Genomic DNA, 25,000 nt, shown 5'->3' on the forward strand with positions numbered 1-25,000 from the left:
AGGATATCAGGAGGGTTTCCTGCCCAGACACAGTGGTGGTAAAGCCAGAGTACAGTAAAAAAAAAAATCAACCCTGCACTTCCATCAGACACTGTAGTGTTACAGCTAGAGTGCAGTATAAGGGGTCTTACACACCAGGGCGGTAAAGCGTCGCGGAACGGCTGCGTTTTTTACCGGCGTCGGAGAAAATACATTGAAAATCTGTCCTTACACACCAACCGGCGGTAGTCGAGCGTCAGCGGCCCGGGAGCCGGCTCCGCGCTGCATTTGGAAAATAGAACTCGGCCGTGTCTTGTTCAAATGAATGGCAAAGTAGCACGCTAGCTTTGGCTGTGGGGAGGGTTTTGAACAGGTCAGTGTGAAAGGCAGAGAAAAACACGCCGACCGAAACTAAGCAGAAAGACCGCGTTCATCCCGCGACCATTCTGTTCCGCCTTGGTATGTTTTGGCCCTAAGGGGCCGGCGTGAAAAATACACTCGAGTTCTATTTTCCAAATGCAGCGCGGCGCGGAGCCGGCTTCCGCGCCGCTCACGCCCGACTACCGCCGGTTGGTGTGTAAGGACAGATATGTTTCAATGTATTTTCACCGACGCCGGTAAAAATTGCAGCCGTTCCGCGATGCTTTACCACCCTAGTGTGTAAGACCCCTAAGACCTACACACTAGGGCGGTAAAGCGTTGCGGAATGGCCGCGTTTTTTACCGGCGTCGGTATGGGTATGTTTGACCCCTAAAAACCCCATACAACCCAGCACTTCCATCAACAACCCAGCACTTCCACATGAAAGACTCTTGGTTACAGCCGATACAGTACTAGGCTGCTCCACATGCAACTCACCAGCAGGCGCCGGCAGTAACCGAATCTCCGACTTCCATCCTCACCAGTCAGGACAAATGAGAAGGTCTCACTACGAAAAAAAAGAGAAAAAGAATGAACGAAAGAAAAGGAGATTTGAGATGGTAAGGAGTGGGTGGTGGGTGGAGGATGTGTGTGTGTGTGAGAGAGAGAGGTGTGCGGAGGAGGTTTGCTCTTCAAACAACTGTAAGGAACTCACGGTGAAAGAAGAGCCGTCTCATTAGTTCATAGCCAGAGCTATCACTCAGTAGGGGTACAATAAGGCCCACAATGTGAGGAATGGAGGAGCGAAGGCTGCATGCATGGGGCCTACACTGGGCAGAGCAATATACACAAAGACAGCAGCTGTTTTGCAGGTGACATTGCTTCTCTCTCTCTCTATCTCTCTCTCTCTCACACGCCATCTCTCTCTCTCTCTCTCTCTCTCTCTCTCTCTCTCTCTCTCTCTCTCTCTCTCTCTCTCTCTATCTCTCTCTCTCTATCTCTCTCTCTGTGATGAATGTAGGTGCCTGCCTGCAGGTGGTGCTTGTAAGTGATTCTTCAGGTTGAGCCCCAAATTCCTCTGTGTGTAACTCATCACAGGGCGTTATTATTGCTAACTGTCACCTGGCCAAGAGCAGCTTCCATTATACTGGTCATACGAGACCCACTCGGCCGGCGTAAACAACTAATCACATTGCCATGCTGCCCAGACTCGACAGAGCAGAAGTAATCAGGTATTCATTACACAAGTGAGTCATTTTACATACACAGGGAGTCAGTGAGTCTGTAGGCTGTAAACAGTCGAAAGCTGTGCTGAGATGTAGGCTATGTAGTATTTAGGTATTTCATATTTTGTCATATTGTGAATAAGTTTAACTTAGAACTGATAACTTTTTGGGACTGATCTAGGTCATGTTGTAGCTCCATCCAGGATTTTCTTGATTATTTCATTATTTGAGCGTTACTAGACAGGACCTACTTTGTGGTTTTTAGTTGCACTTACAGTACAGTACATCTACAAAACACTAGGAGGTGGTATTGAGCTACCTTGGCGGAGGGCTGCACTCTCTGAGTAGTACTATAGTTATACCTGCCTTAAGAGCCAGTGACAGCTTTGGCCGGGCCCAGGACAAAGTCATCTGAAAGGGTCCCCTAACCAATACACACCATGTCATGACAACCCAATTCTTGGCCACCTCTGTCTTTGGGCCCGGAACAACTGATCCACTTTTGACATGGATTCTAAAGTGTCTACAGGTAAGCTCACCTGGGGAAGCGGTCGACAGGTATCCAGTCCTTGGCATCGGGGAAGCAGAACTGTGGGATGACCTTCAGCTGGTCCTCAGCCTCCCTCATGAACTTGAAGCTCCTCTCCAGCTGCCGGAGGAACGGAACACATGAGTAGTGTCAGGACTGCACTGGGGGAGAAATAGGGCCCGGGCACTTTTGGCTTAAAGGGGCCCCTCATAATTAGCGGTACAGAACTGACTCACTGGTGGGCCCTGCATCCTCATGGGCCCCTATTTTCAGAAATGTTTTTTTTTTTTTCAAATCTTAATTTTTTTTTTACATTTCTGAAAGTAGGGGCCCATGAGGTTGCGGGGCCCACTGGAAAATGCCCGCTATGCCAGATGGCCTGTCCAGTCATGAATGGCGTCCCCAAATTGGACATTAATTCCACCACTAATGGCTTATCCAGCTCATTTTCAAACTCATAAAGTTAGACGGCATCGCCACCGACTGTCTGAAAACACATCATGAAACCTGAAAGTCTTCTGCCACCATGCTAAATCCCTTTACAATGACTTACACCACAATCATAAAATTGATATTTATACAGATTTTTAGACGATTACATATTTTGCTTATTATCTGCCATATGTCACAGAGCATGTAAGACAATTATGCAGCTTGACAAGATAAAATGTACATTTTTAGTCTATACTCCATCAATATTTGGCCCCGTCCCCGCCCAGTAATAGTAATGTTAATATTTCAACTATGTAGTAATAGTGTAGAAATAACATATTTTAAACGTTTTTCCATATGTTTATGACTATTACATGTTTATAGCGCTGTCATTTGGGGATGGGGATTCACAACAGGGGTGGAGTTCCACAATGGCGCGGCCCACTATCGGGTGCCATCCCAGGCCATTGCCCGGTCGGTCCTAGCCTGGCTCTCATGCAGACCCTTCGTGCTTCGTGCATCTTCCTTAAACTTTGTGAGCTCGCACGAGGGTCTGGAAATCTTAGACGAGCCCGAACGGCATCAGGTATTTCATGGCCTGTCCAATCGGAATCGTGGGGCGGGGTATATACAAGGCAGTGGTTGAAGTAGTAGTGATTCAAAAAAGTCATGTGAATTCTCCAATCAGGTTCGAGCTGTTTTGAACACACCGGCGCCTTTCCAGAGCTAAGCGATTGTCAATGTTCCAGAACCATGACGTGAGAACCAGGTTAGGTCGGTCTGCCCCTAGGACCGCCCCTGAAGGCCGGTGTTTAGTGTTTACCTTGAGCGGGAACTGCTGCGTGACCTCCGGCAGGTAGGGGGCGCCAGCCTTGGTCTTGTGGAGCGCCACGACCAGGAAGTACTCAAACAGCTTCCTCTCCTGCAAGTCCATCAGGTCTCGCTCCAGCGTGCGGTACCGACCTGTCTGCTTCAGCATGGACTGGACTGACGACAGGCGCTGGCTGTGAGCTGGAACCATGACAGGGGAAAAACACAGCCAGAGCAGCATTATTATTTAAAAATAAATAAATAACTATTTTTTTGAGTTTGAGCATATCTACTTGTGTAAGTCGTGGAACACTACATTAAACCTGTGTGGTACTGACCTATAAAACACTTTTAGTGCTCTCATGTGTGGAAGGGTTGTATAAGTGTCGTCCATTTACCACTTACACTATTTACTTACAACAGGGCTTGTGTTCCCACGCATTTACCACTCAGTTCCCACAAAGCGGGGAGTAGCTAGCACAGTTTGTGAACATTAACCATTTGATAACGCAACATTATATTATAGTACTTGTGAATATACGTATATAATAAATACAGTAGGTCATGATGTATGATGGTGCTTGTGAAGGTAGAAGTCGTTCGTTCGTGTGTTCAGGCTCACCTTTCAGCTTCTCCTCAGTGTCACTTTCTGATTCGCTGTTCTCGTCCGTCACTGTGGGAAGATCAAAGACAGAGGGCGACAGTGACGTAAGGCAAGAAAAACGGCCGGACGGCGCTGGCTGGGGCACGCTCAGATTGCTCACGCATTCCCTCGGCCTGTTCCACATGTGTGTTTGATAAAGTGGCGTAACCCCGCACACATCAGGGGAGAAAAATGGGCCTACACTAACTGACCCAAAAAATGTAAACAAGCACATAAAGCTAAGTGGACACACATGGGGGATACGGGGGGACTGGTACATCACATGGGGGACTGATACATCACAAGGGGGACTGCTACATCAATTGTTTAGGGCCGTGGAGCCTGTTGGGTCAAAGTGTGGCGCGTAGGGCCTAATAGGGTGGGGAATGGGCGGTAAACTTTGGGGGACATCATCAGGGGATGGACAAAGTTGACCTCATACCATGTACAGTATGGGTTCTACCTACATATGGGTTCTATGCACATATGTGAGAATTGACAACAGTCTCTAAGGGTATTTCTATTCAGAGTACAAAGTGAAGCCGTAGTGTTAATTCAACATTCAAAGAGTGCTCTGGACCAAACACACTCTAGAAGATGTTAAATAGGCGCTCTAACTACGGGCTGAATCAACACTGCATTTTTACTGTGTGCATGCCTTTTCTAACTTTCTTTGGTTCTGAACATGCCCATGGACTTAATTCCTCCACATGGCTGAAACGTTGTGGTAAACAGAATCAGACCTTTTCAACACATTTGTTTGTTTGCGTGTCGGCAGTGTGAAGCCAGATTGGTCACTTCAGGGGCTTGCTAACACCCAGGAGTGACGCTTAGAACTCTGGGGACCCACGTCATACAGCAAGGCCATACTATTTAAACATAACACAATATAATAAGAACCAGAATCAGAAAACTTTGTTTGTCGGAATAATGGGAAATTAAGTTTGACAAGTTCAAGTCTCAATAAGCAGGACAGATAAAACTACAATAACAGCCTTTAAAGGGCTCCCCTGTCAGTTCTTACCAGGCCCTTAGGACTGGCCTACAGTGTATCATCCCTAACAACGTTTAGTGCAGCGGTGGGGGAAATGTTAAGACAATTCAACACAGTCTCATCCCAACAACGTCAATTTCTGACAATCTTTGACCAGACTGCAAATTTTGAGGTCTAAAGTATGCCCTTGCAGTCAAAATGTGACGTGTGCCTCAAAGGAGCCCCTTTGTGGCAGCATAACTTCACTGACGGTTAGGGTTAGGGAAAGGTCTAGATTAAGGCCACATAGTCAATATGTGACATGGCAGGTATGCCCTCAACATCAAAAAATTGCAGTCTGGTCAACGCTAGTCAAAAATTGATGAGTTGGGATGAGACTGTGTTGATTTGTCTTAACATTTCCCCCACCGCTGCACTAGCCTGGCTATCGCCACTTCAAAGTCCTGTCAGGTTGTGGTCTGGCCTACACACATGTCCTTTGCTCTGAGGGAGATGCAAAGCCCCATCAATATGTGGGAAATACTCCAAATTGATTGGTTTTGATGGTATATCTGTTGCCAGACTAAATGAGTTTGCAAAACTTTGTTGCTGCATCACACAGTTAGTATGGGTGGGATACTGCAGGATACCCCTGTTAATATGTTAAAATTGTTGCTAATATTGGGATACCCCTGTTAATATGTATTATTGTTGCTAATATTGGGATGCCCCTGTTAAGTAAGGGTTAACGTTCGGCGAGAAGGTCGCTACCGTGGAATAGCAGCACGACAGAGAGAATCTTTAGACCCCGACGCGGAGCGGAGGGGTCTTGTTCTCTCTGAAGTGCTGCTATTCCACAAAGCGACCGACTCGCCGAAAGTTAACCCGCTTATTATATGGATATACTTAAATGATTCACACATGGCGGGGACATTTCTTTAGGCCTATTTAGGCCTAATGTTAAGATTGTTGCTGCGCAAAACAAAACAGTGCCGTTGTGAAACACCGCTAGGCAACAGCTAGGTAGCCAGGACAACAGGTGTTGTCTATCACAGCAGCTGATTAGAGTCTTGTTGAAAAGCCGCTTTAGCAGTGAAAAGTCTTGTTGCCATTGACAGCGGTCTGTTATAGACCAACCCGTCCGTTATCGAAAAATAACAGACGTGCGAACGTTGGGGAGCCCCGTTGAAATTAATGGAGCATTCGACCGATGACGTCACAACCATATAATAATATGTATTATTGTTGCTAATATTGGGATACCCCTGTTAATATGTTAATATTGTTGCTAATATTGGGATACCCCTGTTAATATTGTTGCTAATATTGGGATACCCCTGTTAATATGTTAATATTGTTGTTAATATGGGGATACTCCTGCCTGCCCTGCACACCTCTTCCAGAGCTGGCCTCTGTGGACTGGGAGACCCTCTTCATCCTCTTCTTCCCCCTCCTCGCCTCGAAGATGCCGTTGATCCTCAGCACCATCTGCCAGAGAGGAGGGAAAAAAAACAACAGAATCAGAACCGCAGGGTGTTTTACTTTAATCAAGGAAAAAGAAGAAGAGAAAGGGACTTCACCTCCCTTTGCCACACTTGGTATGCCACAAACATCTTTCCCTTTCAGCACACAAACACATGAAGCCCAGAAGGCACTCTTCTCTTCTCTTCTCTTCTCTTCTCTTCTTCACTCGTGGCAGCCAATTGTCTTCTAAGCTGTTCTAAAGCATTTCCAGACAACGAATGTGAGCTGCACAGCACCGCACCAGACACTAAATCACCAGGGGAACCGTAGACAGCTTGGCCTGCTGGGGCCCCCGAGCATCCGAGGATCCCTTACCAGGGCCGCTGACAGCTTTGGCTGGGCCCAGGACAAAGTCATCTGATTAGGGCCCCCTCCCAATACAAACAATGTAAAGGGGACCCAATTCGGCCCTCTCTCTCCCTGGACCTGGGACAAGCTTGCACCCCCAAGCTTTGAACCCCCCCCATCAAGCATCCCTGCCCTTACCTTGGGGATCTTCCTGCGCCTGCGGTTGTAGGGGTCTCCGGAGAGGCTGGGGGTGTCGTCGGGGCTGCTGGGGGTGGACGGGGGGCTGACGCGGGAGGGGGACGAGATGCCGCCACCGCCACCGCTGCCGCTGACGTCACGATTGGTCTTGCGAAGCTCCAGCAGCTTGAAGCTGCGACGCTCTGAGTTCTGACGGAAGAATCCAGGTTTGCTCTGGAGTTGCTGGATTGGGGCCCACAAAGGGATTGGATTATTCACACAGGCACACACACACACACGGTCACACACATACACAATTAAGCATGCAGCCTTGACAAAGGTAAATCCTGAATATACCACTGTCATTAAAAATGAAACAAATAAAAATGTCAAGTAGTTGTACCTTAGATGGGGTGTCTGGGATTGAGGACGCAGGTGACACTGGCAAGGGACACTTGTTGCCAAGGCAACGGCTCTCCAACTCAATATCTTCATAAGGATTCTCTTTTGATGGTGGATCTGAAAACAGTTTGGAGAGAAGTCCTATCTCTGTCAAACATGGCGAGCGCCCAGCCTCATAAGTCACCGCGCACTCACTAACATAAAGATTGTCTGAATATTTATTGCAAATTTCCTGCGTCAAAACAGTTCTAAATTTTTTATTCCATTTTCCAGCCGCCGGTTCCAAGTGTTGTGTTTTTGTTTTGGGGCTTTTTTCAACTCTCCTTGCCCCAGATGTTTGGGGGGTTGCCAAGGAAACTACTTAAGGTGCTGTCACGTGCAGCCGAGTGTAACCATCAGCATGCAGCAGCAGCAGCTCACAATCTGCCACGCTCAAGCACCCCTAGTGTTGCCAGATGGGTCGGTTTCCTGCCTAATTGAGCTTCTGTGCCGGTAAAATTGGGTAAAAAGGGCATTTGGTCATTTTTTGCACATTTATGGCCATAGAAATCAATAGAATTTAGTTCAAATTGGGCAGGATTTCGTGATTTAGTGCTTTGAGCATTTTTTGGGCTGGAAATCAGGAGTCTCATCTGGCAACCCTACACCCCACACTAGCCATTAGAGAGTTATGGGGAGTCGTAGGAAGTGGTCGTGAGTTGTAATGGAGGGGAGAGGACTCATGTCAGGAACAGCCCATCTCATATCATCTCCTCTCATCTCCCATGTCGATTCATCTGCCAGATGCGAACTGTAGGAGGAGGACGCAAAGCAGAGCAGGAACATCCAGTTCTTTTCCGAAGAAAGATGAGCGAGCAGGAGAGAGAGAGAGAGAGAGAGAGAGAGAGAGAGAGAGAGAGAGAGAGAGAGAGAGAGAGAGAGAGAGAGAGAGAGAGAGAGAGAGAGAGAGAGCGAGAGCTGCACTGCCTCTCACATTTCAAACAGCATTTTAAGGCAACTCAGACCCCTTCTGCACAGAGCAAACAAAACATATTTTACACAATGTTATACACTTGACGTTTACTGCACCTTGGTTTGTTGAATACCAAATACTCCAGCACATGCTTACATTAAGGCAGCCTCAGTGACCACTCATTTCTGGAATCTAGGGTTATACAGTTGAATACATATTGAGGAAATATGTGCCTATGTTGCATAAAACCATATAATGAGGGATGGGTATAGCCTGGAAGACATTTCCAATACGGAGATTTCCTACTAGCCACACGGAAATATTTTAACTCCCACACACTCCTCTGATTTCTGTCAGTGTAAACCCAAACCCCAGTCAGAGCTCTTTTGCTTTTCTAACAGTCTCCCTATTCTCTTTGCTCATGTTTTACGGCCAGGAAGTTTCAACAAGCTGTGATCACATACCACTGAAACCAGTACATGTGGTAACCAATAAGAGGATCCGTCCCATTGGCCTCCTGCTGCTCCATAAGAAAACACCAAGAGAGGAGAGGAGAGGAGAGGAGAGACCTCCTGGGATAAGAGGAGAGAGGAGACCTCCAGGGGTAAGACCTCCCACAGTCTGCCACACCGCCGCCTCCACCAGGGGCAGGAGAGGAGTAGAGGGCCGAGACATGGGGTAAACCAAACACCTGTAGGCTCATTTCAGCTTTTGTAAAATTACACGACAAATGCTGGTTAAGCAGCCAATAACCAGTTACCAAGACATGGGATAAGCCAAGCACAAGCTGTACAAGCTGTAGCTTGTAGGATACATGATAAAAGCTTGATCACTAACCACTAACCTACCAGCTACCAAGGAATGGAGTAAACCACACACGCTTTTGTAAAAGTACAGGACAGCTGGTCATAAACATGGTAAATAGCTACTGTATATAAGCAGTACATAAGCTTACCAGTGATTCGTTGTTTTTTAAAAGTACAAAAGCTGAATAACTAGTAAGCAATTACCACTAGCATCAAACCCCCATGTGCTGTACTGTACTGTACTGTACTGTGCACAAACTCAGTGAACCCCATCTTACAACACCGTCCAGCTAATAGCAGACAAGGCTGCCTGGCAGCAGCAAATTTTCTGGTCATGATTTTTACATTAGAGTTAATACATACTTTGACAAAGGCAGACATTCAATTGATAACCGCAAGCGGAAAGAGACATTGCTCACAAAAAAAGCCCCAGTGCCAGTAAAATCATTGGCTTTTTCATTAACCCTCCCCTTTCCCCTTACAGCTCATTACAGCACCGTGTTGCTGCGGCAGTCAGCTATTAAACTTGTCATCAGCAGATCTGGGGTACGTTTCTCAGAGCCATAGTTGCCAACTACATTAGCTACTTTGTTGTTTGCAATGTAATTTCCCATTGGCAACTACCAAAGTTGCGCTTTTGAGAAACTATGCTTTCGAGAAATGCACCCCAACTCATTACAGCACTGTGTTGCTGGGGCAGTACAATATTAAACTTGTCATCAGCAGATCTGGCTTCCTGGCTGACTGTGCCCATTGCATTTCCCTGCCGTGTCACTCCACCCACCCTATTGTATCAAAGTGAACGAATCTGTACTGTACAAAGTCCTCGGCAAGCCCCACACCCCCTACACCCCCACCACCTCCCTCCACTCAATGCATACAGTACAATGTACTGCATGGCCGGACCTGGGACAAAATCATCTGAAAGCCCCCCCCCCCCTCCCCCCTCCCCCTCCACTCAATGCATACAGTACAATGTACTGCAGGGCCGGACCTCCTCTGCAAGCCCCCCACCCCACTCAATGCATTCAGTACAATATAATGGGGACCCCAATTGTGCCCTCCACCTCCCTGGGACTGGGGCAACTGTCCCCTTTCCCCTCCCCCCCTCCTGTCGGCTTCCCTGCTGTACAGTACCTAGGATGTCCTCGTAGACATTAGATGTGCTGCACTGTACTGTACCTAGGATGTCCTCGTAGACATTAGATGTGCTGCACTGTACTGTACCTAGGATGTCCTCGTAGACATTAGATGTGCTGCACTGTACTGTACCTAGGATGTCCTCGTAGACGTTCTCCTCCGATAAAGTGCGTGTGAGGGTCAGCTTGGCCTGTGCGTACCAGTCCACTCTTCCGCTCTCCGAGGATGACTGCAGCAGGTCCTCAAACTCATACGACTTCCTGCGGGAAGACACACAGCATCATGAACACCAACACAACAACATAATACAGTTAACAACAACACAACAGTACAATAGAGGTGGGACGGTGGAGTGGGGGGAGAGGGAATAGCGGAGAGGAGAGAGGGGAGAGGGGGGAGGCCGGTCTCCAAGGTCTTCAAATTCATAAGACCTCCTGCAGGACCACCAACACCAACAGCATCACCAACACCAACACCAACAGCATCACCAACACCAACACAACTAGGTGTGTGGGTATTGGCAAAGGTTTCACGATTCAATGTGCATCAGGATACACATCCAAGATGCGATTCTACAACGATATAATGCAAGTCATGTACTGTTGCGATGCATTGTGATATTCACATTAGTACACATGTGAAAATACAGCTTATTTGCCAGTTGCTGTGTAGCATTCATAAGTCAAATTATTTTATCGTACACATTTTAGCATCTGGGAGAGAGCTCCCGCTTCAATAGAAACATTACCAACTCCCTACTGCACAAAATGAATCAGTAACAAATTCAATATATTATTGCAGTATATCGTGAAAATAAGAATCGAGATGCATTGTCATGATGATTTTTTTGCACAGCCCTAAACACAACGGCATAATGATGGTTGGAAACAATGGAGTGAGGGGGTGAGTGGTGGGGAAAGAAGGAAGAGGGGGACGGTCTCCAAGGTCTTACAGGAAATTGGTGACCTCAGGAGTTTGTTGTGGTAACGGATTGAGGGACCTGCGAAGATGTTACACTGTTTTATGTTTTAGGGGGATTTCATTATGGTTGCAGTGGAAGAGAAAACAAATAACATGATCATGATCGGGTGCAAGGGCAGATATTATTCAGAAAAAAAAATAACATGACCAAAGTGATTGGCCTCCCAGCCTTGTTTGGAATACCAATGGCTCATTCCTGTGTGGAACTTGCGTGATTTGTTGATGTGGAGGAGGACCTCACAAACACTGTGCGAGTCGACCGCTGCAGAACTACCACTTACAGTACGGTATGTGATGCATTCTTGCCTATACCACAAGAAGGGGCCAACCTAAAACAATGAACATTTCTCACATCCTTCTCAAATGTTGGTGAACGTCTCAGTATTGTCTCCCAAGAATAGAACATTTGAACATTTTTACTGCCTCATCAGACCAAGCCAGACTGAGCCTGCCCATACTGCTTAAAACACTTTACCAAGTCAGATTGTGCCTATCCATACTGCTTAAAACGCTTCACCAAGTCAGATTGTGCCTATCCATACTGCTTTAAAACACTTCACTGAATTTTGCATTTCTGCAGTCAGTCTGGCCGACTTGCTTACTCTGCATTCCCCTGGACTTTGAAAAATCTGGAACCAATGAAAAAGGAATCAGTAGTCTGATAGGTTGAAGCAGAGGTATTTGATAGATGCCTGCCCTGTTCCAGGAATGGTTTGCCAGGCCCAGCTCTGTCTGCATGCGGGGTGTGACAGCCAAGCTGTTATGAAGTAGAAATCATACACAAGCGGACTTGACCATGGTTCAGACGACTAGAGCACTGTGTATCACAACGGACACCCCGCCTAGCCGTGGCTCATGGCTGGGCACTGGACTGCTACACCAGTGACTTGGGTTCGATTCCGGCTTGGGTCATTTGCAGATCTTTCCCCATCTCTCTCCCCTCACTCGCTTCCTGTCTCTCCTCCACTGCACTGTCCTATCCCAAAAAATAATAACGGATTAAAAAACAACAAACAACAGACCCATGGATTCGATTCCAGCCAAAGGTTGTTTCCCGATCCTCTCCTGTCTTCTTTCAAACGGTCCTGTCCACTAAAGGCAAAGAAAACATTAAAAAAGAAATGATAGCCAACCTACCTGTTGCTGGTGTCTCGGGGCCTGTCTGCCCAGGGTCTTCTGCAGACCCCAGGAGGTGGGCACGTGGGCAGGGGGGGAGGGGGTATTGAAGGGAGAGGGGGGAGGTTACGTCTGCCTTTCACCGACCCACCAAGAGACCCAGGGGTGCGGGCTGGAGGAGTGTGGTGCTGAAACGTGCGTTGGGGTTTGGGGACAGGGTTGATGGATGGAGCCCCGGGCTCAGTGTAAACGTTCTCTGGGTCTTCGTCCCGGGTGCGACGACTCCTCGTGGACCGAGTTACATTCAGTGTCCCAAAAATTGGCTCCGCCCCTTTCCTGTCCATCTCTGCCTGTTCCTCCTTGGACGGGGGGCAGAAGTAGTTGCCAGGCAACACTATCGAAGGCTTACTCGGCGTCTCTTTCATCGCTTGCTCCAGTTTTTTAATGTGAGTGAAAACTGATTTCTTATCCTGGGCTGCCGTCTCCGACATTTTACCACGATGTAGTCCCTTGTCCAGTACGACTTCCCTGTCCCTTTCCCTAGCAAACCCCTCCACGGGGGACATGGGCCTTGAGTCACTGGTTCTCCCTATGGGGGACATGGGCCTTGAGTCACTGGTCTTCCCTATGGGGGACATGGGCCTTGAGTCGCTGGTCTTCCCTCCGTTCTCCTTGCCAGAGTCCTGTCTCTCCCAGCTGACCAGCCTCCTGCTGTCTCTCCTCTGGATCTCAGCGCCTCCTTTGCTGCTGTCTCTCCTCTGGATCTCAGCGCCTCCTTTGCTGTCCTTCCTCCTGGTGCTGTCCGCCTCCCTCTGTCCCAACACCGTCACAGGCGCTGGCGCAGGGCAAGAGCCCGACATTACGGTGGTGGCGGCAGTGGGGGTGGACTCCGTCTTGCCCTCCCACTGGGAGATCTTATCCCGGATGCTGGCCTTGCTCCTGGCTGCCATGGGGGTTTTGGAGAGCTTGTTGCCGCCGCAGCCGGAGAGGCCGTTCTCAGCAGCGGTGTGCGCCGCGTCGATGCTGGAGGAACGCTTGTGGGCGAGCATGTCGCCGCCCTGGTGGGGGCTGGTGGTGGTGCTGCTGGTCCGATGGTCCGGGGGAGCGAGCCGGGCCTGAGTCGGGCCTCCCCTGTCCCCTTCCTCGTCCCCGTCCCCGTCCCCACACTCTGCTGCCGCTGGCTGCACAGCAGTTGGAGCCTCCCCAAGCTTCAAGCCACAGCACTGGAGCCTGCAAACAAGACAAAACCACAAACACACCCTCGTGAGCCACCCTCTCTGCCCTCAGTCACACATCAAGTCCCCAAGTGATGATCACATCTCTGGTTTAATTACAGAGCAAGCAGAGACACTGTAATTAGTTATTCTTGCAATTGGCAAAGCTTGTGATTAGCTCCGCAGCCTGAATTTGCACAGATAACGTGCGACTTGGCTGCCTGCGAGACGTCTTAGTATCTCATTAATTTCTGTCTTTGAATAAATGAGCCTTCAAAGCAGAGAAGCTCTGGTGGGAGAGCTGTTTTCTAACTTCTAACTAAAAGCTGTGTGTCAGTTAGAGATAGCCTCTGGGCTATTTTCGGATACTGAGGGAATTCTCAGTTTGATTCTTTCTTTCTTTTTTCTAATCAGCTCAAATGATAAACAAGTTCTTGGATGCTGTCCAGCTCATCAAGCTATTGTGCTTCCACAAACAAACTGGAAAAAGTAGGCCGTGTAATTTTTCATGACGTCAAGAATAAAAAAAACAAAAGCCATTTGGCCTAGTGGTGTGAACTTGAGAGGGTTCAAGGCATGTGCTCTGTTCAGCTTGCCTCTCTCTCATACGCACACACACACATTGCCCTGGCAAAATTTCAGATTAGGCTCATTTTTCAATTTCAAACCCTGGCCATGGAAAAAAATAATAATGGGGGAAAAGTTTTGAAAATCTCTTGCTTTTACAAGATTCTCCCCCCTCGGTTGAGGCTGTAGAGTTTATGAAGCATGCTGCAGTGAAGAGGGAAAACTAGGTCAAACTCTTGAGCCAAGAAAAAGAGAAAGGGGTGCAGTTAACCCAAGGGGGGAAGGCAGTCATGACACGTGAAGAGAGAGAGAGAGAGGTGTTTTCACTGTGGTCTAGGAGGAGGCACTACCCTCTTTAGATAAAGCCAATGGATTAATTTTTTTTCAAGCAGAACCTCTTACAGTACAACTGCTGACCAGTAATTACTCAATAGCAGTGGAATAGGCTAACCAAATGTGTGCACATTTCAAAAGCTTAGGGAGATACAACAGGGGAAATAAATGAAAGGTTCTGTCATCTCTCACTATACACTGGTTGAGAGTTTGAGCATCTGTAGGCTGGTTGACTATGTGTGGGCGAACAGGGAGAGATTTAATGAGCATGGATCAGCTCCAAAAACCTCCTTCATCAAATTTATTAGCGACACTAATTCTCTACTCTGCATTCTTTACCACCCAAGTCATGTCATTACTAAACTCATGTTGCCAAGTCATGCCATTATTAAACTCATGTTGAACATCGCTATGATTATTCATCATCATCACTGCATCCTACACACACCGCTCTGGGACATCCTCACAAATCAGAGGTTTGCCAGTTTAAGACTCTGTGTGTGTGTGTGTGTGTGTGTGTGTGTGTGTGTGTGTGTGTGTGTGTGTGTGTGTGTGTGTGTGTGTGTGTGTGTGTGTGTGTGTGTGTGTGTTTGTGTGTGCCTGATGCCTGCGAGTGGTTGGCACATGGTGAGTGTTTATAGTAAAAGGGGCATTCCTCATTCCTCATTCCTGCGAGCCAGTCAGCTGTGGCTGCTGTTTCAGGTATTATGGAGAGTCATTTACACCCAGTGAGGCAGGCCAGAGAAAATGTACAGGCACTGGTCTGGTGATATGATACCTCACCATTTGGTAAATTGATAAAAAAGAGGTATCGCACACTAATAAAGTCTTTTTTGAGGTGCTGGCTTCTTGTGTATTGAAATGTTTAAGAAAATAAAGGAAATGCCGCCAGGTGGCCTAAACATTAATTCAAAATAAAACATGGAGCTGAGTGTGCAGCATTATCTTCATTTTCTTTGAGCTCAGCATGTGATGAGGTGCTATTGTGTGCCGCTTACCCGTTGACAGATTGGTAGATGCAGTTGTCAGTGTTTGTGCAGAGCAGAAGAGCCCTCCCACCGGTCATCGTGCTAGCAGCTGGCATCCTGCAACCACAAGAGACAAACTCAGTCAACATCACGGAAATACAGTAACTCTGAGAAGAAGAAGAAGAAGAAGAAGAAGAAGAAGAAGAAGAAGAAGAAGAAGAAGAAGAAGACAAAGACAAAGACAAAGACAAACAACAACCAAAAGAAGATAATCATAATGGGGGCAACGAAGACGACAAGGACGAACGTCATCATCAGTGGAATAAATGAATAGTTGCTAAAACGGCCATTGGAGGACTTGAACTCCCACAGAAGAAAAAAGAAACTACCCGCTGCGCCTCTGTTTTATTTGAAGTCTTTATTTTGATTGAACTCTAATATCTTGGTCTTGGTGTTCCAAACAAAAACGCCCCTCAGTCCTCACATCATTCAGCCAATGCCATACGCTTGGACACATACCCGAATCAAGCAAACAGAAGATTAGTGTTATGGTCCTTATTGACATTTCAGAAAGGGGCGCAAAACTGGGAATTCCCAAATCTAATGCAATCAGTGACTGTTAGTTACATACCAGAAAATAAACACAACAAGACAGTGCTGTGTTTTACTGGGCAGTTGGGATGGTTGGGATGGTTGGCATCTTATGATGTCAGGCCACTGACATGTCAGGCATGAGTGGGGCAATGCCGAATTGCTGTTAGTCCCAATTCTCAGTCCATAAGTTCTTAATTTCCTTACAACCAAACCAAGCCTGATGATGTTAGTAGTAGTAGCCACAATGTGACATAACCACTGAGCTGAAACAGGGAGGTAGATTACTGTGCAGCCTTAATACAAGACATCGCCTGGATTGTCGAGGATTTCCTGAGTATCACAGTGTAGGTTGTGGTTGCCCAACGATTTCTCAACCTCACTGTTTAGAGTTAAGGGGACAGGAACTGACACACCATCCACTTTACTCACTGGGACAGGAACTAACACACCATCCACTATAGTCACTCGAGCAACTCCACCTTCTAAACATGTCATCAGTGCAGAGGGAAGCATGACATCATGCAGTGGTTTACAAGCCGGGGAGAACCACATGGTACGGATTGGTCATCAAAACACTTCCTGAGCGGTGCGCTGATCTGACCCTCTTTAAAACAAGAAACCCCTCAGGATCAGAGTGCTCTACCTCTCTGCTGTGTGTCAGCAGCACCACCAGTGTGTGTGTGTGTGTGTGTGTGTGTGTGTGTGTGTGTGTGTGTGTGTGTGTGTGTGTGTGTGTGTGTGTGTGTGTGTGTGTGTGTTTGTGTGTGTGTGTGTGTGTGTGTGCGCGCGCGCGCGCATGCAAGGCATTCTTGTATCAGGATCAGTGTGTACTACCTCTGCTGTGTGTCAGCAGCACCACAGTGTGCGTGTATGTCTGCACATGCAAGCAGGACCGGATTCATGCACAGGCTAGATGTGCAGCCTATAGGGCCCCCCACCTGCCAGGGCCCCCCCAGTTGGCCAAAGTGAGGTGGGGAGTGTGGGAGGCAGAATTGTGACAAGATGCAGTATTGAAAAATGTGTAGACAAATACATTATTCTTAATTACTAGCTTAGACTCTGGCTATGAAATTTTGCTGCAACACTTGCCTTCTGTGGGGGGCTTCCATCAACCTGTAACCTAGGGCCCCAGCCCATTTTAATCCAACCCTGCATGCAAGGCATTCCTGCATCCCACACAGCCACTCCAGTGACTCACCTATTCACATATGAGCCACCTCAGTTCACCTATACAGTACACCTATGAGCCACCTTAGTTCATACAGGTACATGTGAACGACTGCATGATGCACTTTCTGTTCACAAGATTTGACATTGCCATTGTTTTGATCGTGGGCATTTTTTCCGTTAGTTTGGGAAGCAAAAATGAAACACCCTGATGAAGACCCATGACTGCAACGAGTAAAGTATGCTGTTTGGGAAAAGGGCAGGGTACTGATGTAGAATATGGGTCACCTCCAACACACGTGGGAGTTACTGCATTTACGGTTTGTTTCTGCACCTGTAAACCAACAATAATGCTGCAATGGCATACATCAAAGTCATATAATTTCTAATTCTCTTTGTTCTACACACATTGAACCCATCTTGCTAATACTATGAGTGTGTTTGCAAGGAGTTTTTTTCAGTTGTTGATTCCACCAGTGAGTAATATCTGGCACAAACGCAAATGTTGCAACTGCGAGTCCCAGCGATGCTGCTGGCTTTAAACTTTGGCTGTTTGTGCTTCATCAGAGCCAAAAGGAATACCGCATCCTCTTGGCATGTGGTGACTTCAACTGTGATATGCTGAGAGAGGAATAGAGGAGAGGAGTGGAGTGGAGTGGAGTGGAGTGGAGTGGAGTGGAGTGGAGGGGAGGAGAGGAGAGGAGAGGAGTGGAGTGGAGAGGAGAGGAGAGGAGAGGAGAGGAGAGGAGAGGAGAGGAGAGGAGAGGAGAGGAGAGGAGAGATGAGGAGTGGAGTGCCACTGAGAATCCTGTGATTTGGGGCTTTGGGAAGAGGCATTCCTATCTCCAAAATGAGGCACGGCAGAATGGGTGAAGTCCACCAGATAGACATTATACTTGTAGACATTATGCATCTGAACATAAAGTTGGCTTCTCTTCCCTCCCCCCCCCGAGAGTACCATGGGGGAGAGAGAAAAACAGAGAAAGGAGAGAGAGAGAGAGAGAGAGAGAGAGAGAGAGAGAGGGAGGGAGAGAGAGAGAGAGAGAGAGAGAGAGAGAGAGAGAAGAGAGAGAGAGAGAGAGAGAGAGAGAGAGAGAGAGAGAGAGAGTTGCATCAGTGCATTGCTGGCCTGCAGGCCCAAATGATTTTCAGCTGTGGGGGGGTAGTTGGGTGCGAGAGAGTGGAGTGGGGGGGAGTCACATGTTTGAACAGAAACAGCCTCCCCCTCCTTCTCCTTTTTCCCCTCTCTCTCTCTCTCTCTCTCTCTCTCTCTCTCTCTCTCTCTCTCTCTCTCTCTCTCTCTCTCTCTCTCTCTACTCCACTGCAACTGAAAAGGGAGAACGGAAAAAAGAACCAAAATCCAAGCCAGTGGAGCTGTGCAGAAGAATGTATGCTGCTGCTGCCCCGAAAAAACAAGGGAAAAAAAAGTGAAGTGAAGTGTAGCTTTACATTTCTCTTCTCGGTCAAGGTTGAGGCCGGAGAGGAGTGGGCTGGAAGAGAAAGGGAGAAACTTAAGGGAGAAAGGGAGAAACTTAAGGGAGAGAGGGAGAAAGGGAGAAACTTAAGGGAGGGGGAATATTTTGGATAATAATGAACGTATACCATTACATTGAAAGAGAGCAGGGAGTCAGACCTATGCATTAACGGCAACGTTTCTGAGAAAGGTATGGAAGCTAAATAAATACCTGCCATTCCGCCAGACAAAAAGATCCTTCTTTGCGATATACATGTAACTAAAGATCTTTCTTTGCTATATACATGTAACTACTATGGCTGTTGTACAATGTCGGTGCAGTGAGAGGTACAGCCTGAGGTATATAAAGATTTTATCACATGGCATCCGCTAATGGATACCCATGTTACAGTAGAGGCGAAGTCTGTCTGTGAAATGTCAGTCTTGTGTATGTCTATGTCCTGGTATGGGATAAAGAGAAAACGTAATTTCATTTTCCTTGTATGACTTGTGCATATGAAGAAAGTGACAATAAAAGCTGACTTGACTTGACTTGACTTGATGTTGCAGTAGAGGCGAAGAGGTAATGCCTTCATCCATGACGTGCTGTTTCACAGAATTGGAGTTGGCACTTAAAGCCTCCAGAGAGGCCGGAGAGGAGAGGAGAGCCACCGGGCCTACGCAGGGGCTCCGACTCACATCTCTCTATAAAAGAGTGTGTGTATGGGAAAGGCAGTTAATCTATCTGTGTAAACCTGACAGGCCCACTCGTTTTATAGCTGTGGGCTGTGTGTGGGGGGGTGGGGGGTGGGGGGCTTCTTTTTGGGGGGAGCACAGCACAGCACAGCGCAGCACAGCACAGCACAGGACAGCACAGCACAGCACACAGGGCCTTGGGGGAGCACACAGCGCAGCGCAGCACACAGGGCCTTTGTTGGCGGCTCACTATTGTTTGACCTGAGCCCTTGTAAGGCATGCCAGTGGCTGCAGCTATACGGCTGGAAGGCTGGAAGGCTCGCAGGCTGGAAGGGAAGCCATCTGCTTCGGCCAATAAAAACATTATGGAGGACCGCGACCCCCGTGACCTTTACCTGCCCCGCCCCTTGACCTCCCCTGGCCGAGAGCTGATTGGTGACAGCACTGCAATGCAGGACGCTACTCCGCTTTTGGGGGGCTACCATGCCTGGCTGGAGGCTGGTGGGTTTACAAACTGGGAGAGGGTGGGAAGGAGAGAGTGAGAGGGGAGGGGAGGGGGCCCACAGACCATCAACAGCTTCCGGCTGTGTGGTTTCCCATGTGTAATGGTTGCCAAGTCACGTCAGCACACCTGACTAAGCCGAGAGGCATCTCTGACTATGTGTCATTGACATGGCCACTGCCTGCTATTAAGCTGAGCAATGGCATGAATCACCTTCTCAGGATTTAGCAGACCGACCTCCAGTGGAGGTTTTGAGAATAAAACAATGTGAAAAAAACTGTGATGATTTTTTTTTGGGTTGTTTTTTTTTTTTCAAGCCTGGCTGGTATTTAGCACACGGGAAGGCATTCACTGAACTCTTGACTGTCCTGCTTTTAGTCTTCTGGAATCTGCGATGGCCTTGAGAGTTAAGTGGATCACATGCAGTGCACCAATGACAAGCTGCGACAAAGCCACAGCCACTAAACAGGGCCACACAAAGTATAGGCCAGACTGGGCCAGACTCCATCCAGTATAAATGGACGATGTGGGTGATGATGCAATATAGGCTGAGAATCAGACCGCGGGCCAAACTCCATTCTTGTGAAAAAAAACAAACAGGAATTCAAAGTGCCTCTGGTTCTTCAGTTTTTTTCCCTTGGTGCTCATCATTGTAGAGACTCGCAAACTCGGTCCAGGTAGAGAAAACCTGAGACACTCAAGGTTACAATTTTAACTTTTTATTTGGCTACAATGCCTATGCGTTCAGCCCTTATGGCCTTCTTCAGGACTGGCCAAATCTGATCGATGGCCAAATCCCATTCTTGTGTGGTTTGGCAATCTGACTGCTGGCCAAATCCCTTGTGTAGTTTGGTGAATGTGAGCGAGGTAACTGCAGTCTGGAAGAGGAGAGGCCAAAGGCCCAAGGCTGCACTGGGACCACAAACCGGCCCACCGGGAAAATGCCCTGTAAGCCTGATCACCAGTCCAGCCCTGGCCAGTTCTAGGGCAGTCATGGGTAAGCAGTTAGGGCGTCATATTTGTAGCCCAAAGGTTGCCGATTCGACTCTAGACCCACCAGGTTGGTGGGGGGAGTAATTAACCGATGCTTTCCCCCATCCTCCTCCATGACTGAGGTACCCTGAGCATGGTACCGTCCCACTGCACTGCTCCCTTGGGGCGCCATTGGGGACTGCCCCCTTGAGCAGGTGAGGCATAAATGCAATTTCGTTATGTGCAATGTGCAGTGTTCACTTGTGTGCTGTGGAATGCTGTGTCACAATGACAATGGGAGTTGGAGTTTTCTAGTTGGGCTTTCACTTCATGCTTTTCTTTCAAAGGAGCCAAGGAGGAGATGAGGAGGTGGAGGAGATGGCATGGGGGAGTGAGTAGCGAGATGGAGAAGGAGGAGGTGGGACGGGGAAGGAGGAGGTGGAGGAGATGCAATGGGGGAGTGAGTAATGGGTCAGCACCAGGCCATCGAGCCTCATCAGCGGCGGGCCATCGGGCCTCATCAGTTGCGTAACTAAGCGCTCTAAACAGGAGATCCCTATCGGCAGACCGTCACCACTATCTCTGGACACAACAACGGTTACGTAAAGACGAAAGAGCTGTGAAGCCACACAAGGGAGCTGGGGAGAAGCGAACAAGGAGGTGGGGAGAGGGGAAAGAGGGGTGGGGAGAGGGGAGAGGGGGGGGTGGGGAGAGGGGAAAAAGGGGGTGAGAGTGTATACAAGAGCCCTATGCTCCCATCTGATACCAAATTTGTAAATACGTTGGGAAAAAAGAACATGTTTGTGTATATACAGTACATACATCCACAGTACATGGAAAACATAGAGTGTATCTCCCTGCCAGCAGTGACGGCTTACAGATGAAGGGGGTTAGTTAGCCTGAAGACTGGTATGTGTGCATTCTTTATCTCCCCAGTGTCTTCTATTGTGTACACATGTGTGTTTCTGTGTGTGTGTGTGTGTGTGTGTGTGTGTGTGTGTGTGTGTGTGTGTGTGTGTGTGTGTGTGTGTGTGTGTGTGTGTGTGTGTGTGTGTGTGTGTGTGTGTGTGTGTGTGTGTGTGTGTGCGTGCGTGCATGTGTGTGTGTGTTCAGCATGCTTCAAAGTGGACTTCACTATTTGAGCGAGTGGAAAAGAGAGACCCTGGCCATCTGTGCGCTGCGCTGCGCTGGCCGTAAATCCCCTGACGCACAGAAAACATCCAGACTGGCCCCTCCAGCCCACACAAATCACCGCCCCAGCCCGACCCGGCCCACACTGAACTACAGCTAGCAGAACCATGCCTCTGCTACCAAAGCATGTTTGACCCAGCCCAGCCCAACCCAGTCAGGCAGCACCCCCATGCCTCGACCCAGCCCATGCTGTCCTGGTCCCGTTCAGGGGCCGACATCCTGGTTTCAGAGCGTAAAAACACTGCCACATATTTGCTACGTTTACATGATGGTTTTAATTCAGAATTAAATAGTTCCGTGGAATTTCCTTTGATCTTTCATTTAATTCCAAATTAAGAAGTGTTAATGTGACGGTTTCAAAGCGGAATTAAGGCTTATTCAGAATTAAATTCAGTTCATTCTGAATTAAGTGTTTCATGTAAATGTAGTCATAGTGTATTTGCTTCAACCAATTGAAGGAAGCAGCTGATCCTTATTACCCCACCCACCCAGGGTCAGCAATGAACCAGCTGATCCTAATGACCCCACCCAGGGTTAGCCAGGCTGATGAGCTTATTAGGGAAAGAAGATGCAGAAGGAACATCTTTCAGGACTTTTACTTCCTCAGTCTAGTTTGTCCGCCGCTGGCTCCGTTCGATCTCTCCCACATGTGACCCCCACAATGCTAAGGTTGCCTCTGCTGTCCTGTATAGACCCAGTGTCTAGGGTTAGGATTGCGGCTAGAGCTATTGTTCCACCTGTGGAATGCTGTAATAGTCACTGAAAAAACCCAGTGTCCTGTCCAGGGGCGGTCCTAGTGGTCGGCACAGAACGGGCAATTGCCCGGGACGGCACCTGAGAAGGGGGCGGCACTGTCACAAAACTCGAATTGCCAATTAGCGCTATCAACATGCTATTTCCATGCTATTACCACAGTATTGCAATAATAACATGGTGTTAGTGTTTTTAGTTATTAGTTATTAATGATTTTTAGCCAATTTTGCTTTTTTTCACCGGGGGTGTGACCGCAGTGGGGGGCGGAGCGCTGGAGGGGGCGGAGCGCTGGAGGGGGCGGAGCGCTGGAGGGGGCGTCATCCAGGCCACCAGTCATTGTGGGATCACCCCTGGTCCTGTCGATGTGATCTACCGGTCGAGATGCGCTACAAACCAGTCCTGGGTTTCTGGTTAAGGTTAGGTTCACAGCTATGCTAACAAGCAGTCTGGTAGCTGATTTCGACTTTAAGTATCCCATTTTTACAGAACACCAGTCGGCTTGCCACATGAGACCCCAACAATGCTGAGATTCTCAGAGGGCCACCGAGACAGAAAGCTAGACAACCCATCTCTGTGCTTGACTGAGAGATTGCAAGTGGAACGGGTCCACACCTTATCTGCCAGTGTAAGAAGTACACTGCTAACACAGTGAAGAGAAGCATACCGCTAACACAGTGAAGAGAAGGAACCAAGAGAGTTAAATATGACTCTCTGGGCCCTGCCGTGGCCAACCGGTAGGGCACTCGCCTGCCATGCGGCTGACCTGGGTTCGATTCCCGGCCCGGGTCCTTTGCTGACCCCTCCCCGTCTCTCTCCCAATCCGCTTCCTGTCTACCTCTCACACTGTCCTATCAAAATATAGAAAAAGACCAAAAAATAATTGAAAAATATGACTCTCTGAAGTGTTGAACTAGCACAGCAAAACCTATTGTGACCTCTCAGGAGAGAGCTAAGTAGTCATCCGTGTTATGCATTCAGAGTCAGGCCACTGCTACGTACGTGACAGATATTTGTCTGTCTTGTTATTTCGGTGCGATCCAGCACGTTCCAGCCCTTGAGTGATTGACTGTGTGTACCTGACAAAGTGCAGGACTGCAGCCATTAGAGCCAGACAGTTTCTCAGATGTCTGGGATTAATGGCAGCCTTGCGTGGGTTTGATGGAGACGTCGCCTCTCGTTAGTCAGCCATCACCCCCGTGTCCAAACCTGTCCCTTGACATGCGCTCAGCACCGTTGACCCCGCTCTACCGTCATAATTGGGGATGAGTAAGCACTATGACGGGAACCCTGCTTGGCCATTTTACTGTAATATGAATGTAATAACAGAATACCTCATACCCACTGGGAACTTTATTAATAAGGATGTTCAGCTGTGGATATTGCCAGTGGATTCTCAGTCACCCAGACCTCATGCTATCCAAACAAGAGTTTAGTTGTAAGCAACTGGACTTCTCTGTGGAATTTGAAAGAGGTTTCATTTCTGATCAGCTGTCTGATTGATGTAAAAATTCAAAGAGGAGGAACAAGACGTCTTTCCAGCTCCAAGAACAAGTCCAGTAGTGTAAAACTAAACTACCTGGGTGGATGGAACATCATTGGGATTACATAGCTAATACAACTTAACGCATAGTGACCACAAGGCTACACATTGCTACACTTCGGTCACCCTCATGCACGTATGCAGCCCCTGAATTATTGATACCTGAGGGATATTACCAGCTGTGTTGTCATGTGAAGCTCCATACACCAATGTGTTCAATGCCATGCAGGTCTGCTGAGGAGGGGTTTTCTGGCTCCTGCGATGTACACTTTAACTTTGTGATTGTGTGTTATGTAGTGGTGTCAACAATGATCGATTCGGCGATCCGAATCGATCCGGGGCATGGACGATCCAGATCCAGATCCGGCAAGTTCCAGAATCAATCCGGCAATTTTTTTAAGTTTCAATTACTTCCATGGATATTTCGGGAGCAAATGAATGTTGAATTAAATAAAAACACTTCAAAACATTGCAAGACTGATACAGACTGATACAGAAAACAGCCAATAAATTGTTGCTCAGTATCTGACTACTTGTATTTCCTCATCATGGCTGAACATTTGCTTTGCGTTCAGTAGAAATGTAATGCATTGCAATGCATTGTAGAATTGAATCGAATCGGATTGGATCTAATAGAATCGAATCGAATCGGATCTACTACCTCCCGAATCGTGATCGAATCGGATCGTGAGGGCAGTGCCGATCCACACCA

General features: G+C 47.9%; 1 protein-coding gene across 2 annotated transcripts in view; it reads right to left on the reverse strand.

Annotated features, from left to right (window-relative positions):
• si:dkey-82f1.1 (DENN domain-containing protein 2A) overlaps positions 1 to 25,000 on the reverse strand; it is a 54,931-nt gene that overhangs the window by 12,069 nt on the left and 17,862 nt on the right. Inside the window, exons 2-11 of one of the 2 annotated variants that reach the window (XM_063196674.1) lie at positions 15,451 to 15,537; positions 12,360 to 13,568; positions 10,374 to 10,501; positions 7,345 to 7,460; positions 6,963 to 7,184; positions 6,347 to 6,440; positions 3,959 to 4,009; positions 3,350 to 3,537; positions 2,105 to 2,214; positions 838 to 907 (exon numbers count right to left, since the gene is read on the reverse strand). In XM_063196674.1, coding sequence (XP_063052744.1) covers positions 838 to 907; positions 2,105 to 2,214; positions 3,350 to 3,537; positions 3,959 to 4,009; positions 6,347 to 6,440; positions 6,963 to 7,184; positions 7,345 to 7,460; positions 10,374 to 10,501; positions 12,360 to 13,568; positions 15,451 to 15,536 — 2,274 coding nt within the window. In that variant the 5' untranslated portion in view covers position 15,537. Of the gene's footprint in view, positions 1 to 837; positions 908 to 2,104; positions 2,215 to 3,349; positions 3,538 to 3,958; positions 4,010 to 6,346; positions 6,441 to 6,962; positions 7,185 to 7,344; positions 7,461 to 10,238; positions 10,502 to 12,359; positions 13,569 to 15,450; positions 15,538 to 25,000 lie in introns of both variants that reach the window. The other variant, XM_063196673.1, reaches the window with a different exon arrangement.

The sequence above is a fragment of the Engraulis encrasicolus genome, chromosome 4 (genome assembly GCF_034702125.1).
Source record: "Engraulis encrasicolus isolate BLACKSEA-1 chromosome 4, IST_EnEncr_1.0, whole genome shotgun sequence".
Lineage (NCBI taxonomy): Eukaryota > Metazoa > Chordata > Actinopteri > Clupeiformes > Engraulidae > Engraulis > Engraulis encrasicolus.